At 42.3% G+C, this 21,234-nt stretch overlaps 1 protein-coding gene across 1 annotated transcript in view; it reads right to left on the bottom strand.

Moving 5' to 3' along the window:
* LOC148037977 (DNA topoisomerase, type IA, core) overlaps window positions 1-21,234 on the bottom strand; it is a 153,993-nt gene that overhangs the window by 20,110 nt on the left and 112,649 nt on the right. Inside the window, exons 15-17 of the mRNA XM_087677010.1 lie at window positions 9,996-10,072; window positions 9,824-9,907; window positions 7,529-7,652 (exon numbers count right to left, since the gene is read on the bottom strand). Coding sequence (XP_087533136.1) covers window positions 7,529-7,652; window positions 9,824-9,907; window positions 9,996-10,072 — 285 coding nt within the window. The remainder of the gene's footprint in view (window positions 1-7,528; window positions 7,653-9,823; window positions 9,908-9,995; window positions 10,073-21,234) is intronic.

Below are 21,234 nucleotides of genomic sequence, written 5' to 3'. Positions count from 1 at the left end.
TCCCTCGGTTCTCTTGCCACATCAACTAATTTTTTCAGCATTTTTATATGCTACCAAATGCATTTAATGCAGTCCGCCAGCATTAGATTGGTCAATTTGGCGTATTAGGTGGCCCGCCTGTGTTTCATGTCGGAGATTCAGCTAAGTCCCCCCCCCCCCCCTCCCCCCCCTTTGTTGACAGCTCCAACAGCACGAGAGATCTTGTTCGTTCCACCACCCAACCACACCTAGAAGATTGCTGGCTTCCCTGATCGTGATCCGCGGACTGCCAGCCGTCAACTTCAGGTGAGTCATACTATCTTTAAACTCACTTATTTTCTAGGCTTCCCTTGACCCCGTTCGGGTGCCCCCAAGGCCCCCGGACGGTCATCCATCGCACTTGTCTCCCCATAAGTATTAATATAACACTTCCTCCCCCTTAAGAATCGGTTTCATCCTCGAAAACGATACTTGGAAGGTCCAACTGTAAATTGGGAAACCTTTTCCTTAAAGTACTTACTCGCTCCCATGTTGAGCTTCCTTTTGAATAATCTTTCCATTTGATTAGATATTCTTGATAAATAGTATTTCTTGTTCATCTATTACGAACGTTTAATATTCTTTCTGGTTCATGTGGATTAGATTGGTCACGTAATAGCTCCTCAATATTATCATTTAAGATTAGATTATCCATATCACCCAGCTTCTTTCTTAACTTACTTGAAAAACTGGATGTGTTTTACTATGAGCAGGTAGTTGGAGCTTGTAAGCCTGTTCTCCCACCCTTTTAAGTATTATGAAAGGACCACAATACTTGGGTGAAAGCTTTGGACATCGTCCCGTTTTCATGGTTTTAGTTTGTTCAGGTACTTTAAGATAGACCAATTCCCCTTCTTCAAAGGAGATGTCTCTTCAGTGAGGATCTGCATAAGCTCTAGCTCAGTTTTGAGCTTTCTTAATATTTTCTTGAGCAAATTTTCACATATTATTCATATCCTCCAAAAAGTCCTTGGCTGCCTGAACCTTTTCCTTATGAAGTCCTACTGCATGAGGAGCTCTGGGCTGAAACCCATACATTAGCATAAATGGACTATATCCAGTGGAAGAGTGCTTGGCACTATTATATGCAAACTCTGCTATCGGCAGATACTCTTCCCAATTAGTTTTCCTTTTACTTACATATGCCTTGAGCATAACTTTAAGGATTTAATTAACCCTTTCAGTTTGCCCATCAGCTTGCCGATGGTCCACCGTACTCATGCTAAGTTTAGTATCCAAATTCCTAAATACAACACGCCAAAATTGACTATCAAATTTTCTATCTCGATCTGAAACTATATTTGCCGGAAGGCCATACAATTGGTATATATTTTCTATGAACAATCTAGCTAATTCTGGTGTTTTAACATCAGTTGAAGTTGGAATAAACCTAGCCATTTTGGTTAACCTATCCACAATTACCCACACAATGTCGTGCCCCCTCTGTGTTCTGGGTAACACGACAATAAAGTCCATGGAGATACTCTCCCATTTTCCGAAAGGAATCTCTAATGGGTGGAGAAGTCCTCCCATTTTCAATCTTTCAGCCTTATTAACCCGGCATTTATTTCATTTGACCACATAGTCAAGGACGTCTTATTCATTCCAAGCCAATAAAACTGCCTTTTAATAAGACTATAAGTCTTATTAACTCTTGGATGTCCCGCACTAGGGGTATCATGACACTCAAAGAGTATGTGACGCCTTATTTCTTCATCTTTCGGGACACATACCCTACCCTTGTAGTGTAACTAACCATTATCAATGGTAAAATTCTTCCACTTGAATCCTATTTGAGCAACCCCTGATGCTCCATTTCCTTGTTGAACATCCTCAGATATTCCTTCCTCAATGGAGACCCTTCCATTTGGATCCCCATTTTCTATTGCTTCCCATATGTTGAAATATACCCGATCAACCTAGCATTTCCCTTTGAAGGATATAAGTAAATCGGAAGTGAACTTAGTAAAACTCAATTCATTTATGATGGGCATTCTGCTGAGTGCATCAGCCAATACATTGAACTTTCCCTTTCTATATCTTATTTCGTAGTCAAACTCTTGGAGTTCGGCCCATCTGGCCTTACGCCCTTGTAGATCTGATTGGTCATTAAGCCACTTAATGCTTTCATGATCCGACAAGATCAAAAGTTTGGCACCGTACACATAGTGCCTCCATTTCTTCATTGCATGTACTATTGCATATAGCTCCCTCTCATAAACAGAATAATTCCGTTTTGCACAGTCTAATTTCTTGCTTTAAAAAGCAACCGGTCGACCTTCTTGTAATAAGACCGCGCCTAGTGCCTTATCACTGGCATTAGCTTCAACTACCAATGGTTTATTGGGATCCACAATTAACAGTACTGGAGCTATAGCAATAGCTACCTTAAGTTTTTGAAAACTTTCATTTTGGTCTGTTCCCCAATTAAAGCTCTTCCCTTTCCCTTTCAGTTGGTCCATCATTGGAACCATCCTTAAAACGTAGTTATCATCAAAATACACTATAAGTCTTATTAACTCCTGGATGTCCCGCACTAGAGGTATCATGACACTCCAAGAGTATTTGGCGCCATATTTCTTCATCTTTCGGGACACATACCCTACCCTTGTAGAGTAAATAACCATTATCAATGGTAAAATTCTTCCCCTTGAATCCCATTTGAGCAACCCCTGATGCTCCATTTCCTTGTTGAACATCCTCAGATATTCCTTCCTCAGTGGAGACCCTTCCATTTGGATCCCCATTTTTTGATAAACTTAAAGATAGTGTCTTTATTTCTGTCTGTTTCCTCCCTGTGAAACTGAGGGGGTTTCATATCTTTTAACACTGGGTTATCCCTCAGCTTTTGGTGGGGTTCCTTAGGATCTCGTATAGTCACATCTAGATCTTTCGATGAAGATGGAATGTCTGAGGTTTCTACCTTATTTTTATCCCTTTCTAGTAACAAGGCTAATTGAGATTTTATTTCTGTGAGTGCTTAAATTAGCAACTCCATTTGAGCCCCCTGTGCTTGCACACGAGCAGTTAAATCATCAAATTGTTCTCGTGTAGCAAAAAATTCTTCCCATTGTTCTTCTTGAATTTCTGTTTCATGGGGATCCACCATAGGATGGTCCCCGGAACTAGATCCTTCGGTTACCCTCTTTTTCTCTTTGCCCTCCATTAATACACTGGAATTAGAAAGCAAATATAAGAATTTTCCATACAAGATGAGGTACTTCCCTGATTACAGTGATAGGGCAGATGTCGATGGCTTTAACAATTTAGTGATGGCAAAGACGTGAGGAACAGTTCGGCTTTCCTCCAAACTGTGCAGGTCACGTGGAAATAAGGCTCGTCGAGCAGAAACGCAGGATGAGGATGGGATTAAACACCCTCCCCCCCGCCACGTCACGTATAAACTAGCTGTGACCACTATTGCCACTTTAAGGCGGGATTTCGCCCGACACATCTTACACGTCCCCCCTCACTGCTAGCGACGCTTGCAATAGCTTGGAGCGACTGCTTTTGTGTTGACGAGGACAGCTGCAAGATTGACGTGCAGGGCTGCCGATTGGTAACGCGACAGCTCCAGATTGGCACGCAAGGTAGGGACGGGACCCGACAGCTCCACGTGGGGACAAGACCCGACGGCTTGTTTTTTGAAAAAGCCCACCAACAAAGAGACGTTTAAGACGCTGGATTTAGGCTCCAATCTGGAAGGGCGACAACTCACATAACCCGCTCACGCATCGGCTACTGATGACTGACATAACCCACTCTGATACCAGTATTAGGTGGCCCCCCCTCTGTCGACAGCTCCAACAGCACGAGAGATCCTGTTCGTTTCACAACCAAACCACGCCTAGAAGGTTGCTGGCTTCCCTGATCGTGATCTCGACTAACAACCGTCAACTTCAGGTGAGTCATACTATCTTTAAACTCACTTATTTTCTAGGCTCCCCTTGACCCCATTTGGGTGCCCAAGGCCCCAAGACGGTCATCCCTCGCACTTGTCTCCCCATAAGTATTAATGTAACAACGTATATTCTACTATTTATAGCAAGTGCTTTGACTGAGGCACATCATTTTTTGCAAGTTGCTCCTCCGACTTCCAGCACACTCCTCTACCTCCAGTGATGCTGCTACTGCTATCATCATTTCATGCCAAATCTAGTGCCCTCACAAACTCCTCGGGCTGCGTGCAAGGAGACTGATCAGTCCTTCCATTTGTATTCAGCATTTATTTCAGCCAATGTAAATTTGTTCCTTCCTGCATCTTCCTATTGTCTCCTCTCCCTGGTTGACTATGTACGTAGTATGAACCGATCCGTACGGTACATTCCATACGGTACGTGTTCGTACTATTTAGTACGAAAAAATAGGCAGTCTTTGGCCACTCTCCTCCAAGCCTACAACTTTCTTTTCTTCTTTCTCCTTTTTTTTTCTTCTTTCTTTTTTATTTCTCTCTCCCCCCCAAAAAAAAGGCATGCCAAGTACATTAAATATGCCACAGAGCTATCCATCCAAGGAAATGGAAAAGGCAAGAATGATCTGATTGAAAGGCGGACATAGTAGGCATCCTCAAACATAACTCCAAATCTGTCAAGCAACAGGGCAAGAGATAAAGAGATGAAACAATGTCTCATCCCATGTAGTGCAAAATACACAGTGACCACAGGAGATCTTGCAAGCACGCAACACATCCCCAATTGGTAAAACCCCCAATAAGCAACCTCCACATAAACACATTAGCCTAATAAGGAATCTTAGACTTCCAGAGTTGGAGATATCCTTCCTCTCACTTCTTTCTGTTGTCTTGAATATACCATATTTTATTGGCCTTTCCAATGACCCATCTCTTGGCTTGGACCATCTAATGATAGATCTTATTAGTTGACCCCTTCTCGAAATCATCAACAAGCATAAACATCTAATCCCACCAAGGAGACAAGGGTTGTAACGCAGGCAATGGAGAGTACCTCAAAAGCTACTCTTGTAGGGATGACCAAATGCCATGATAGCCACGAGGCACCCGAAAGTGCTGACAAATGTGCTAGAAAGAATAAAGATGGTGGGGCTGCCCAAAAATGACACCATCATCTTCTACGGTTAAACGCGCCTCACCGCGCGAAGCATCTCTCTCTCTCTTTTTTGTGAAGATAATTGAATTAAGTAGTAAACATTTACAATCAAACCATCAGGTCAGTAAAGAAGTAAATATTTACATGAGACCTCCAAGCTATCAAAACCATCAGAAGCCTATTACATTAATAGTACTAATAAATCACACAAAAAGAACAGTTGGAGTAGAGCAAACAATCGCCAACCAGGGAGCAGCAATATCCAGAAGAACCAGGTCAGCTGACATCATAGAAGAGATTTGCCACGCACACAAGCCACATGCCCATGGATGCCTGATGCTGAATCAAAAATAAAGGCGTTCCGAGTACGCCATATATGCCACAAGGCTGTCCATCTAAGGAAATGGGATAGGCAAGAAAAATCTGAATGCAAAGAAGGCATAGAGGACATATTTCCCATAATCCACAATCGAGCTGGAATGCAGTGCTGAGTTACGGAGGACCACACTTCGGAGATGAAATTCCAGATCTGTCGCGCAACAAGGCAAGAGACAAAGAGTTGAAACAACATCTCATCACATGTAGTGCAGAAAACACGACGACCTATAGAGATCTTTCGGGCATGGAGCACATCTCCTGTTGGAAGACCCCTAATGAGCAGCCTCCACATGAACACTTTACCCTAATACGGAACCTTAGACTTCCAAAGCTAGATAAATCTTTCCCACCACTTCTTTTTGCTATCCCAAAGATGCCATAACTTATTAACTTTCCCCGTGACCCATCTCTTAGACTCCACCATTTGATGATATATTTGATTAGCTGACCTTTTCTCAAAATCATTAGAAAGCACAAACATCTAGTCACGCCATGGATACAATGGTTGTAACACAGGCAAAGGAGAGAATCTCTGAATACTGGTCTGTATGGATGACCAAATGTCACTATATGCACAAGGCACCCTAAAGTGCTGACGAATACGCCTGAAAGAATAAAGACGGGACTTCCCAAGAATAACACCATCAAGGACTGTCTTCAACCCCAACCTAGCCATTCGATTAAACTTGTCTCGTTGCAAATCTTTTTGTAGCCAATCCAACAACCTTGAGGAAACCAGTATTTCTCCTTGCAGCGAATTTTCCTCCTTACGAATATCCGGAGGATGCCAAACTGCAAAACGAAGCATCTCTTGCCAGGATGCAATCAAATGAGAAAGGAGAAAAGACTGGGAGACCTTAATACGCCTCATAGAATTAAGCACATGCCACCAGGAGACATGAATAACCGAGAGATGCTAGTCTTTTCTATGAAGAATTTAGTAATATCTGACCAAGGATGACACCGAGTACATAGACTCTGCAAAAGGGATAACCTCAAAGCGGCCATATGCAGATTAACATCCAACAAAGCTGTACCCTTCATCCTTTTCGGAGTAGTCACATGCTGCCACAAGATCCATACCTGACCCAAACGATTGCCTTTCTTTTTCCACAACATGAATCTGATAGGCTGGACCAAATCCAAAAGTGACTTCTTAGTCCAAGGAAGCAATGGCAGAAAGAACGAAATCATACTGATCATAATGCATTGAGCCACTTTTAGTTTGACATGTAGAGGCCAGCTCTGAGATTTCCAGTACATGAATCTGTCATGAATTCGGGAGGCCATCCAATCCAACAAGGCACGGGGAGCAACCTCCACAACAATAGGTTATCCCAAGTGTCTCGTTATATTGCCCCTTGGGATCACAATTCCATTCCTGCCCCAGGCCTACAGATCATTCTCTTTACAGGAGAGAAGGGTAGATTTCTGAGTATTAATGTGAAGACCCGAAACCAAAGCAAATAGATTCCACGCCACCATTGCCCGAATAACATTAGTGCAATCAACCTTTAGGAACATAAAAGAATCATTTACCAAAGATTGACCCACAAGCTGGCCACCGCAGGGAAGAGATAAGCCAACTATCCCACCTTGAGCTGCCAACTTATCCAATAATGAGAGCATCGGGTGAGTTACCAAAACGAACAACAAAGGGCTGAGGGGACAGCCTTGCCAAAGAGACCGAGATAAGGAAATTTCCTCCGTAATCCCTCCATTAAGAGCGATATGCGCCACAACACCCTGACTAAATGTGTAATAAACATTCTCTCCAGAGAGCTGCCAGCCTAGAAGAAGTCTACCCATGCTCATTTCACCAAATTGTGGCTTTCTTGTATTGTATATTCCTTTAGATTATTTGTCACTAAAGTGGCCATTAATAGACTGTTCTTTATTTTGAATAAATCTGTCATTGTCAAGCTTAAAACTATCATTTTCACTTTCCAAAATCGATGGAAGAAGGTCCTAAGAATACAGTTAGTTATAATAAATAACAGCAGAAATTTTCGGTGCAAAACCTTATTTCAAACACTTGAATAGGATATGCTAGCATGGGGCATTACCTCTCGGTTTGTTGAAGGGTCAAGTCCTACATAATTATTCATGTTTCCAAAATCTGAGAAGTATGTAGTCTCATCTTCTAATGAAGATTCTGCTTCTTCATCTCCCAAAGCTTGTGCCTTGAACCTGAAGATCAGAATCCATTTGAAGGCAAATACTGAGCATTGTTGTCATACACAAGAAGTTTGGAACACATTTAAGTGAATGACATTTTATCACTTCTTGTTGCCTTACACAAGTTTGAAACAAAAGCTAAGCATAAGGACATTATATCCCTTCAAACTTAAGTAGGACTCACTTTACTTTGACTAGGCAAATGCTAGCAATTTATGGAAAATATGCTTATTACAAAGTAAATTTCAAATTGGATACTCATCTTATTTTAACATTTCCACCTCAGGCATTATAAGGGAACTTTTACCCAAGAAAAGAAGTTTTTATCAAAATATCTGAACAGAAAGGTCCAGTAAAGTAAAGTAGATCAAGCTATAACAAAGAAAACTCTAAACAAAGACAATGGAAAGGTATCAAACTCCTCTCCTCATGCACTCTGATCCACCATGGAGTCCATATCCTCTGAGAGAGTGAATAACAAGGTTGGAAAAGGATGCTGCTCAATGGCTATATCTAGGTGTTCCAAATGTAGCATGCTACATGCTAGCAGCAGGTTACTATTTCTTCCAAGATCATGACTGGAATGTTCAATGCAAGTACACAAGTTCACTCTGGCTCTGGAAGACCGGATGAAGTATAATGATGACCTCCTGTTGTACCATCTGAAAGAAATGACATCATGTTCCTTCTCTAAAATTCATCACCTGTATTCTGCCATTCAATTGCCATGTTTCATCTCCTCTTATCCATCTAGAACACAACACATACAACAGCCCTTCACCTATTGGGCAAGAGATGCGACATGCTATTACATAGGTATACCTATACAAAGATAAACACTTCCATCTACAAATCTGAACATGCTGAATTGGTTATTTTGCGTATTGCTGATATTGAACACGATCGGATATCGAACTTGCTACTAAATATAGAACTCTATCTAGTAACACTCAGTTCTATATGGTTTAATCACATATGGATATGCAGGGCCTAGCTCTAGCCCAAGCAATAATCTCATGTATCCACCTATGGAGGTGTCATCGGCATCTATGTCAAGGCCTAGTAGGGAGATTCCTACCATATGATGACTTTTTGAAACATGGGAGGGGTTACTCAAATATCTTGGAACTAAAGACCAAGACTAGGTCTTCCATAAGCCCTTGTAATAGACATTCTACCTTGAGAGTGGCCAGCCTGGGGGTAAAGAATCAGCTATACATAGGAGTATGGGAGAATTCACCACTACTCACATTCCAGCCTTCCACCTGGCATTAACACTGCAAATGGAGATCACTCCCTAGATAGGATTCTTGGCGTAACCTTGGACGTGCATCGTAAGGGATGCATTGTGTCTTTCACTTGAATATTGCAGGAAAAGAGAGAGCTCTAGTTTTGCAAAGCTTGGAATTATCAAAATGTATTTACCATCAGAAATTGTAGCTTCCTGGTTCAACCATTGTGAACAGACTGTGTGCAATATGGGAAATGTTTTTATAGTAATCAACTTTTTCGGCAGAGGAAAGATCACATTTACCTGATCAAAGGTAAATCATATCTCAAGAACGTGACTATCAGTTCTAAGGATTGACAGGTCCACAGCTTACTTCATAAGCATGATTCACCTGGAAATTTTGAAGAACTTATATATTGAGACTTTTGAGGGCATATTTTCTAAGTTGCCGAGGGTACAATCACAACTTTTTAGACAATTGGTTTCTTTTGCAGCAAGAGCTAGTATGAACAAAGGCCTATATCTAGCTGCACGCTTTGTCTTATCATGATTTTTCCAACGTTCTCCATGCTTCAGTGAGTGATTGGTGGTAGGGTGTATGCAGGATCATAGGAAAACATCCTGATGTTCTGCTTAAGTGTATATGTGTGGTAGAGCAAAATATATACACCAAAGTTCGCAAATGTTCTGGTCAAAATGGGTAAGAAAATTAATGCTCATTTCTGGCTTACAGGGATCTTAAATAAATATTGTATTCTTTTTTGTTTCTATGGCAGAACGCTGCATGAGCCCAGTAAAGACTGGTATCAGGTATTTACATTCCTAAATTTAGTTCCTCAATATCTATGATACAAACAGTCTATCGGTATTCCAAGTGACTTGCCAAAGTTGTAAAAAAGATTTTAAATACAGAGAGACCATCACGAAAAACAATGAGCCTACAAACACATACCGGCATTCTGGATAGCTGTTGCAGCCAAAAAAGTAGCCCAACCCATACCGACTTAACTTCAAAGTGAGCTTCCCAACATTACAACTGCTTGATGAAGACAAAGTGTGGGGAATAGTGTTAATGTAAGAGTAGCAGTTCACTTGATGAATGAAGGGAATTTTAAAAAGTAAACCTTGGACAAGAATAACCATTTTCCCCCAATCCTTTGAAGACTTGACTAGCAAATGTCTTCTGCAACATATCTACCACCTGCAAAATACAAGCCATACATCACTATGTGGGAACCTGAAAGAAGTAGAACCCACAGAGGTACCAAGTTCAAAATTACAAATCCTTGCCCATATTGAAGGGTAAGGGTTAAACTGATAGGTCTTTGTTCACTTGTCTCAAAGTTTCAAAAATGGTAAGGTAGGAAACGAGTTTGAAACAAGTTTCATTATAGGACTAATTTTTTAGGGAATGTTTGGTAACAATGGCAAGAGGACAAAGCAACAAAGCAAGCAGTGATGAAGCAGCAAGAGAAAGCTCACAACTCTATTATTCAAGATAATGAAACAGAAGAAAATACAAAGGATAAGAACACAACCCTAAAATGGACTAGAATTAAGTGTACACTAGCCAGATGGGGAAGAAGAACCTGTTAAAAGACGGAAAACAATCCAAGTGGTCCTAAGTGTGCTCCCACATTACTACCTTAGTATCTGCTACAAATCCGAGAATGCCCCTAGGAGTGAGGACAAATATAGGGATATATCGCATCATGGGGGGCACAGTAAGATGTTCAAAGGTTTGCCAAAAATTTCGAACTTCTCATGTTCTTCATTAATAGATTCGCAAACATCCTATTGTAGGGACACATAGCCCAAGTTGACCTCACCTACTAACAGTCACTCCCACACATAATGATAATCCACCTCAACTGGCTTTGCGCAAGCATAGAAGTTTAGGTTCTTTGTAACTTACCAAAGCACTCAAACTATCAATATAGATAGTGGTAGGGGATGATTGATCAACACCAAAGGCAGCAACAAGTTGTCTGAGCCACACACACTCAACTATAGTTGGGCAAAATGCCTTGCATTCAACTTCAGGGGTAGACGTAGCCACTGCAGGTTGTTTTCTGCTCACTATATGTATACATGGAATTACCAAGACATAAGGTCAACTAGATCACATGACACAGGCCAGATTTGTTGGGGTATTCACAAGCTCACATCCATCAAGATCAAATTTTTTGGCAATTTCCAAGTGTACTTCATTTGTTGCATAATAATGCCATGCTGTTGTTGCTAAATTAAATGTCAAGTAGTAATGCAGTAATTTAAACTCTAATAACTCAAAAAATGAGCATAAATCAGCCTTCAACGCTAAAATTGTGGCATCATCTCAACCAGCAAAGAATCCACGTATAAATTGAAGACCAAGAGCAAAACTTTAAATTTTCTCAAATCAAGTGTAGTCTTAGTTGAACTAAAGCAAGAACCAAAAGCCAAATACTATGCACTTATCTTCCCTTACCAAGCTCGAACTGCATGTTTAAGACAATAAAGAGCTTTTCTCATCTTGCACACGCTGCACGTTTACGACTGTAAAAAGCTCTTCTCATCTTGCACACATTGGTCTCACGTTCTTCAATAGCAAAACCAAGAGGCTGCAAAGCATATACCTCCTCGTCCAAGTCACCCTTAAGAAAAGCAATCTTAACATCAAATAGATATCCATAATGTGCAACCAATGCAATAAAAGACCAAATGGTGCTCCTACGAGAACAAAGTCTCATCATAATCACACCCTTTCTACTGCGTATAACCTTTTTCAACAAGCCAATCCATCATCCTCTTTCCTCTTCAACATGCGTACCCACCTAGAACCAATAGCCTTTTGCCATCTTGCAAGTCAACCAAACCTCTTGCAGCTAATGGTGCATGAATTTATAGTTTGCCATGCTTATGGTTGCGCCCAAATCCATGTTTATAGCCATGTCCATAGTTGTGATTTCAGCCATGCTTATAATTCTGCCATACAGGTGGTTTTGGGAGCCCTACAGTAGCACTTATAGCTGTGCAACAGAGAATGACAACAAGGTACTCTTCCTCTATAAGATCATTTCTTTTACACATAGGCTTGAAAATTGTCATTGGAATTTACAACCAAAAGAGAGTGATCTTATTGACCACTCCACAATGATGACCAATGCAAAGAGGGTCACCATGTTCCTTCGTGGCATAGCAAGTTCTATTCGACTCATGGACAGATGGCTGCTGCATTGACTCCCTTTGACTGCTCAGACTGACTTAGATGGTGGCTGCATGTCAAAGAGGGGAGTTGACTTCTCTCACAGCATGACTAGGCTTGATTAGTGCTTGGCAGGTTTTCCTATGTGACTTCTGGCCTTCCTTATTCTCCTCTATTGAGACACCCATTCTCCTCTCATACATGTCTTGGCACGTAGAGGGGACATTCCTATCCTATAGTAGTGTGCTGGTGGTACTCAGGTGTCCTCGAGCCAAAGTGGGATTATTGTGAGAGGGCAGAGATAGGACATGTTGATGCCTACCATACATTCATATGGCATAGCAAACCTTGGGGAAGCTTTCTACATCCATCAACATAGTCTCATCATTTAATTTTTGAGCTAGTTTGACTTTCAAGTTTCAAATCCATGATAGGAGATTTGGATAGCGAGCAGCCTTTGCTCCTCATCTCTGGACACTTTGGTGGTCTAGTTGAAGGCACAAATCCGTCGTCACAATATGATTCTGCAATGCATTAGTGACATGCATAGAGATTTGGCTCTTTCCACTTTATGTGGACAAGTTTCAATATGATCCACATCAACTTGGTGCTTCTTCTTTAGATGTCTTCTAGATTGGGAGTCATGACCCAAGGCTAGAATCTTGGAGTATTTTGTACAATGCATTACGGTACTTTAAGCATCTTCTTTGAGAATCACTTGTGACTTGTCATTCATGTAGCTAGGAAGTCTTGACCCAGAGCTAGAGTCTTGGAGTATTTCCGATGGTGCATTTCGATACTTCAAGTATCTTCTTTGATGTCATTCATGTAGCTAGGAAGTCTTGACCCAGAGCTAGAGCCTTGGAGTATTTCCGATGGTGCATTTCGATACTTCAAGTATCTTCTTTGAGCATTACTTGTCATATGTATATACTATGGTGGTAAAAGATTCTAGCAAATCATTGTTGTGATATGGGGCATGGTGATAGTCCCTAAGGCGTGCTTGTCTATACATTGTATTGTATTAATCACCCATAATCTAAGAGAGAGTGTTAGTAATGTACATTTCATGGGTGTTAGGCTATTCATTAGGCTTGTCATCAAGCACCTATTGGGCAATTGGGTGGCTCATTTAGAGCTAGTTCAATTGTCTTAGGTCTCGTCCTTAGGTCTCTATATACTCGTGACTCAACTCCTCTATTCTGATAACATCCGCTTGAAGAGAGGGAGACTCGAGGTAGTACATGGTCACCACACATGCCATTCATGTGTGGTTTGCATGATATATGTACTATGTTATGGTTCCATTGCCCATTTATTGTTTGAGTTCTTGTCTTCACTCTTTCATGGTTCATCTCAATGTTCAACAATTATGATTCTTCCATTTCTATTGCTTGACCTGGTAGCAAAAGAGCCCTTTCCCTTGCCTTTTATGCTAACCTGCAACAAACACATGATCGCTTGTATGCATCACAAAATGGGTTCTCTCACATTGTGCTTCCTATAGTAGCATTCAAAACAACTCATCAAACATCACAACATGAGAATTTAGAAGGGCATTCAAAACATTGGTAATTAAGTCCCTATCTAGGATTTCATGAATTGGTGTAAGTTGCTCCTTAAAATCCTTGACCTCCAAGAAAAATGCATCCATTAGATCACTCTCGTTTATATGCTCAAAATCCAATTGCTTACACAGATGAGCAATGTGTGCCTCATTATGCACCTAATAAAACCTCGCAATTACATCCCAAGCCTACTTGGCAATTTCCGTGAGAAAATATGAGATTTGACTACTAGTGGAAAAATAAAGCCACAAATGCATGAGCTTTTTCCTCCTTTGCATTCTACCTAGTTGTTATACGCGATAGGCTCAAGATGCTTCTCAATACTTGCGGTAACATTCTAGAACCCTTTGGCATCCCACTCATTGTGAGACTACAAAGGATAGTTGGTCCCATCAAGCTTCTCTATTTTGTCGTCCAGTGTCCTTTCACACTAGTATTAAGCTTCTTTTCAATATCTGTGGTCACAAGAAACATGCATCAATGATCAACAAGCTTTCACAAAACAACATGGAGCCAAATCTTCAAGCTCAAGAGCATGAGATCAAGATAAGAGCCTTTGAAAGAACACAACTCAAAGTCAATATGATCAACAGAATATCAAATTGCATGCTAGAAGTAAGGGAGACTCATCAACCAAAGTGTCCAACAAAGAAGTGCTTCATCAACAAACCATTGATTGATTCAATCATTGTAGAGGCTAGGTTTTATTTTGCTATGTCCTCATTATTTTGCCTTGTATTCTTGGACTTACTGTTTAAGTTCCAAAAGCACTTTTCCTAGTAATCTTGGACTTGTTGTTTCAAGTTCTAGAAGCCTTTCCTAGTAATCCTAGTCTTCATAGGTACTAGAAGAAATTTGACATTTATAATCGTGGACTTCTTGTTTTGAAGTTCCAAACATTATTTCGTCTTATCAAAGTGAGTACCACCTAGTCCTCATGTATCCTATCTAAGTATTAATTCTATTTAGTGCATCTTTCGTTTGCCTAATATATATGCTAGATAGGATATTGGAATTAGCCCCTTAATCCAGGCTCATGAGAACCAACCTTTGCTTTGCGGACAAGAAATTAGGTAGTTATCTATAATATAACTCTTCACATATCCCATGTGACACTTAGGCATAGTTGTCAGGTACGAAAGATACGACACCGTATGGAACGATAAAATACGATACTAAATGGTACCTTATGATTTTTTAAGGTAAGGTACCATCTTGATACCCAAAAAAATTAACATGATTTTTTTAAAAACCATAAATCATTAAATGATAAAACACATGTTTAAAGTGGAAATAGCCATTTCATTACAAAATAAGATGAATACATGAGAGTAGCCATCGCGGTCGCATGGGCTGTGCAGAACATGCAATACAACTACAGTCTAGTGCATACATCGTTCATGGATGATGCATCGTATTGACATCATGCATGTGGATACAATTCTAGTAGATACAAAAAAGAGAAAGACCTATGAATCTATGATCAAGCATCACTATCACATCATCATCATCATTAGAACCATTTGAGTGCTCATTAAGAGAGTCTGAAGATGACTCCTCAGCACCAAATGATGAGACACTCTCATAGTCATCCTCACTAATGAGATTGCCATCATTATCAAATGATGGCTCCCTAGGTAGCAGCTATGTAGGCAAGGGGGAAAATGTTATCATGAGGCACAAGATTTGAGCTACTAGATCCCTGCCTTACATATGTCTACAAGCCACTTGAACCACCCCTCCTCGATATTGAAGGGCACCGAATGACCATGCTCGTAATACCACCTACTCGAACTCCTCACCCGCAAGCACGCTGACTCCAAGTGTCACGAGTATCTACTGCTATAAGCTCTCTATAGAGCTCTGAAAAATCATATCCTCTTCCTTGTCCACCTCCTTATATACACTCGAAAGAGTCTCGTCTATCAACTTGAATGTATCAACATTCACCTACACAATGCACATAAGATTATAAATGCTAAAGTCTAAATTGTAAAGTATAAACTTCAAAGTTCAAAACAACAAATATTAAATTTTATGGTTAAGTGTTTACCTACTTCTGACTACCCATGCTCATCATAGCCCTCATCATACATAAGTTAGTGCGGCAATAGACTAGCCACTCTAACTATCATGTGCTAAGCCAATCGCGAATCTTTGTGTGAATGAGAAAATAGGCACTCCAGTTTCTCTCACATGCACTCAAAGAGCAATCCTCGGCAAGGAGCCTCATAGCTAAGGGCTAAAGGTTCTCCGATATGTATCCAAAGTTTTGCCACCAAAATAAAGGCTTCACAAGTGACTCTCTCCTCCAATATGTGGAAGAAGCAAAAGCCACATGCCCTCTCTAATCCACATAGCATCCTAGCTCCTCCAGCACTGAATTGTGTCATCCACAAGGACCATACGACTCAAAAAATCAAGCTAGTCCGAACGGAGCTCTCTATTATCCATGACCACCGATGACTTGTAGGCCGGATATACCAATGCAACAAAACCATTGATGGGCTTATACACCCATCCCATCTCCTCTCTTCTATCTCTAGAACATATGTATGTTGTGTCTATGTGATCACTGTACAAGCACATGCTACTCAAGAGAAGTAACGAGAAGGCCCATGGTGGACCCCTTGCAATCACTCCTACGTAACATCTAGTAAAAGGGAGTCATGACAATGACAATGGCACGAACTTTCTACCAAAACTGCTCATTAAGGCACAAGCATTGTGTGGCTTTGCCCTTCTCTATCTGATACTCTTCCCACTCATTCCATAGAGTGGACACCACTATCTGACGCAAGACAAACCGAACCTCATAAAGGCGGTTCAGCAATAACCACATGTAAGCAAACCGAGTCGAATAAGGCTTCTTCCACTCGAGTGTGCTATGCTTACCATACATTGCAAGCATCTTTATCTGTATCCTGACGAAGGTGACAACTGATGTAGCTTTGCAAACCACCCTCTCCATCCACTTGAGCTTCCTAATATTCTCCATGAGCAAGTCCAAACAATGACTTGGACACAGAGTCCACGCCATCGTGGGAAACTCGGCCTTAAGCAAACGGCCCATGCATCGACAATTCGATGCATTTGCACCACATTCAAGGGACCCACCTGCATTCACAAATTACAAGTAACAATACTTGGAGGTTACAAAGAGAGAGAGAGAGAGAGAGAGAGAGTGGAGCCTTTCAAAAGGGAGATAGATAGTTATGCATGAATTATAATGAAATAAAGTGAAAAAAACTTAGAAGACAATGTATACCTCAATGATAGCTTACCGAATGTGGTGGTAAATGAATGCACCCATTGTTTTCCTCCCCCTCTTGCCGGTATCTATGGTCCGCAAAAAGTAATTGCCAAGTGGACATGAGACAAGTACATTAATGATGCCCTGTTTCTTACAATCACTCCATCCGTCAATGAGAACGGAGCAACCATATCTTATCCATGCGGCCTGAATAGAATCAAGGGTTGTATCAATCCTCTCCTTCTCTTTATCAATCTTTTTTATCCTCATGTCATTGTAAGTTACACCGGTCCATCCTTCACAGGGACCCACATTGGCAATGGCTTTTACCATCTTCTTTCATTGCTTTTGCTTTAGGACGTTGAATGCAAGATTGCACTCAATCACTGTGCGTGCAATTTCAATGTTCGCAAGTCATTGCCTTTCTACCGATCCATGCATATGACTTTAAGCTTAAGAGACAATGGATTGTCTCTTCAAAGTTGCCTGAGCCTCCACTCTTTGTCTTTTAATAGAGCTAGATATGGATGTGGACCCCCACCACCAATGGTAGACGCTTCTCCCGCATCAGTTCAAGATACACCCACATTCGATACTTCCTCATTAGTAGGCATAGGAGTTGGTGCCGATACGCCACTTCCTCCTCTTGTGGATCCCCCTCTCATCTTGGCAAGAATCTCATCCCTAATAATTTAAGGGATTTCCTTGCACGGAAAAGCTTGCCCCTCCCCCCCCCCCCCTCGGGGTCTTGGAAAGATGTTGAAGAAATTGGGTTACACCACTTGTATAGCGCTTTTCGCAATACTTGCAAGTCCAATAGTAGGAGTTGGACTTCTTTGTGTCCCTCTCTACATGCATCGCGTGCAATTTGAAGGCCTCGTGCTTCTCATGAGTCATGGTGCCAATGACAGATGGAGAGGCCCGAGGGAGAGTGAGAGAGAGAGAGGGAGAGTAAGATACTTGAGTCTTGAGTCTTATAACTTGAAAGTGAAAATTTAAAGAGAGGGAGAGGGTTGGGGTAAACTTCAAAGTTGAAAGAGCAAGAGTGAGAGACTAGAGCCTTGAGCCTTGATAGGGTGTGAAAGAGACTTGAGCGTTGAGCCTTGATAGGGTGTGGAAAAGAGGAGAGAATGAGAGACTAGAGCTTCACAAATCACAAATCAATTCAAAATACAAGAGAGGTAGATGAGCATGCTTGTTGAATTGGTGTGGAAGCATAGAGGAGAGGAGCACCCTTTGTAGAGGAGAGAAGGGTCAAACAGTCAGAGGGAGCAAGAGTTAAACATGACTGCTAGCTAGATGGAATCCAAGGGGTGTTGGGGAGAGATGCATAGCTAGAAAAAGGGTTGAGTTGAGGCATCGAAGGCTTTCCACCCCCCCAAAAGTGCCACATAGAACACACATGCAGGCAGAATGCAGCGAGATGCAGGGGCCAGAGAAGGATAGTTTTTTCATACAATATCGTGCGGCTATGTACGGTACCATACAGTGCGAATCGTACCGTACTCATGAAGGCAACTATGCACTGAGGTCATTGAGATTAAAGCAAGCCACTTGCCTTGGTCTATACAAGAGACTCTATCCCACATTGTAATCTTTCCCAATCACTCTTACAATTAATCATTTTCTATCAATAAGATTATGTATCCTTGCGCATAACAAATGTAATAACTTTGTTTGCTTTAGCAAACACATGGGCAATCCATGGGAGCTTCCCAATATCTTCAAAAAGAAGATCTAAGCAATTGTGCATACATCTAGTGAAAAAAATGTTAGGCCACTCTTGCTCAATGAAATCACCAGTCCTCACACAATTAGAAGCATTATCCATACATGCCTACACCATATAATCTAGCCCAATATCAGGAATCACATTTTTCAAGATGCCAAAGATGAACTCCCCGGACTTGTATTCTCTACTTGTATAAATATCTTCTAAAAAAATTGAACCATTAATGGATGTAGCCATGACACTAATGATAGGCCTACGCCTTGCATCTAACCATCCATCACAAACAATGCTACATCCATCTCTCTTCCACTTGTCCCTAATACCAAGCAAGTCATGGTCAATGCATTTAGCCTCGTCCACAAGGTCCTTTGTACGTAGGCTATGATATAAAGGAGGTTTATAGCTTTGACCCACTTGCCCAACTGCCTTCAGAATGCCAACAAAATATTGCCTCTTTGCTTTCCAAAATGGGATATCTTCTACATAACAGAAGTGATGAACAGCAATGTCTGCCTCCTTTCGTATCCCATGTTTTTCCAAAGCATTGCTCAAAGGCTGAAATCTTACCCGGTGGTGTAAAGAGAGAGACAGAGAGAGAACTTACCCGACGGTTGAAAAGTTTGGGGCAGGACTCCTTTCATGCTTGCATATCCCATGCTTTTGCGAAAGCACTGCTCAAAGGCTGAAATCTTACCGGGTAGTAGAAAAAAGAGAGAGAGAGAGAGAGAGAGAGAGATATCTTACCCAACGGTCAAAAAGTTTGGGGGAGCAGTGTTTCCAGGCCAGCAGCTGTGTTTCCCACAGTTTGGGGACTTCACATAGGGATTCTCCACCATCTACAGTTAGGGTAGGTGACTTCCAGCCTGGGCACTAACGAACAAGTGAACAGGGAAAAGTGGCCAACAATCGGTCATTTTCTTTAAGTCTGCCCAAAAAACACTTCACCATCATGTCTGAAATGCTATTTTCAAACATCTGTTTTTCAGATGTCTGTAGATGTCTGAAATTTTTTTCAGACAGATCTGAAAACAACTATGACTATCAGGTATTCCCAAATCATAGAAGGAGTGTGTAGGATGCTTGATGTAATGTTCTTGTATCATAGTTGCAAAATGGAAGCTACACAGAGTATAGAAACAACCATACCAAGACCAATGACAGTGTATCCGTTGAAGCTGGAAGGTGTAGATGGAACTAGGTGCAAGAACTAATCACCACAAAGTAGCAACATGGCTAGAAATCAGCAAATATGGCATAACATTTTGAATGTTCAACTAGGGATTGATTATGCCAAAAAAAAAAAAATGCTCCGGCCGTCGCGTGTGCTGCTGCTCCACCCGCCATCGTTCCTGCTCTCCCCCGCCTACTGCTCGTGGTCCCCCGCCTCTGCCCCGTCTACTCCCCCACTTTCTCCCCCATACTGACTACCCATCGCCTTCTCCCACGCCTCCTCCCCTGCACTGACTGCACGCCACCTCCTCCCCCACCTCTGCTCCGACTACTCCCCCGCCTCTACTCTGTCTATTCCCCCACCTACTCCCCCCCCTTGGGGAGCGCTGCTCCCTGGTGTGTCCCCCCCCTGCAGCAACATCCCCCCCACCTCCGACGGCACAAAAGCGTGAGTGGTACGTTCTCAACAGGGACGCGCGATGGAAACCTCTGGTCAGATGCCGGTGCATACAACGAGTGCCCCCCAATCACACACCTTGCGCATCATCCTTTCTAAGGAACAGCTCTTGGCCGTCCGGGCCACCGAGTTGGAGCTGAAAGAAATAGCGATCTTTGGTTAGGTCGTTGGACACTCCCCATCGAGGGCCCAATTGCGGGATCGGCTCCACTCCACACTGCGCATTGGTACAACGCAGATCAGGGAGGCAATCCTCATGGGCCCAGGGATCTTCATGGTTCGACTCACCTCTACGGACGTAGCCCATGAGTTAGTGGAGAGCTCGCTCGATGCCTCCACGAAGGGGGTCATCTACATGGTTCCCTAGTATAGCGGCATCACAGTGGAGTCTTTTGCACTCCACAACAGTTTTCTCAGACACCCAATCACCTTACTTTTCCCCGGACTGGCAGTACAGTACCGCCAATTAGTGAAGGACTTTGGACAGCTTGTTCGCACAGTACTTCCTGCTTCCTTCGCGGATCCAGTGACAGCTACAAGAGTCCCAAAGGTACGAGTGGCCGTGAAAGACACAAAAAGCATACCAAAGTTCCTGGAGATTGAGGCTGGAGGTCACTCCTTTAGGCAGCAGGTCATTGTGAGTGGGCAACCAGGGCACTGCCTACACTGCCACGACTTTGGGCATCAGGCAGCAAATTCTACGTGTTTCGGGGCCAAGGCGGCTCCATCGACAGGCCCACAGGTGGACGCTGACGGCTTCACACGGGTCCAGAAACAACAGAGAGGGAGACGACAGGGGGAGCCGTAGACAACTCCTCAGACCCAACCTCGACAGCAAGGAGCAGGAGGGCGAGCGACACCCCTCGGCAGAACACTCCACAGCCCCCCTGCCCACCCCACCCAACAGGACCGCGATCCCCCACATCCATCATCCCATTCCCCCCACACTGACCCTGGTCCACAGCCCCCCCCCCCTCGAGGGCCACCAGTCCCCCC

This window comes from Lygodium microphyllum, chromosome 4 (genome assembly GCF_053477565.2).
Source record: "Lygodium microphyllum isolate KBCC chromosome 4, Lygodium_microphyllum_v1.1.10, whole genome shotgun sequence".
Classification (NCBI taxonomy): Eukaryota; Viridiplantae; Streptophyta; class Polypodiopsida; order Schizaeales; family Lygodiaceae; genus Lygodium; species Lygodium microphyllum.
This window is presented reverse-complemented; position numbering and strand designations above follow the sequence as displayed.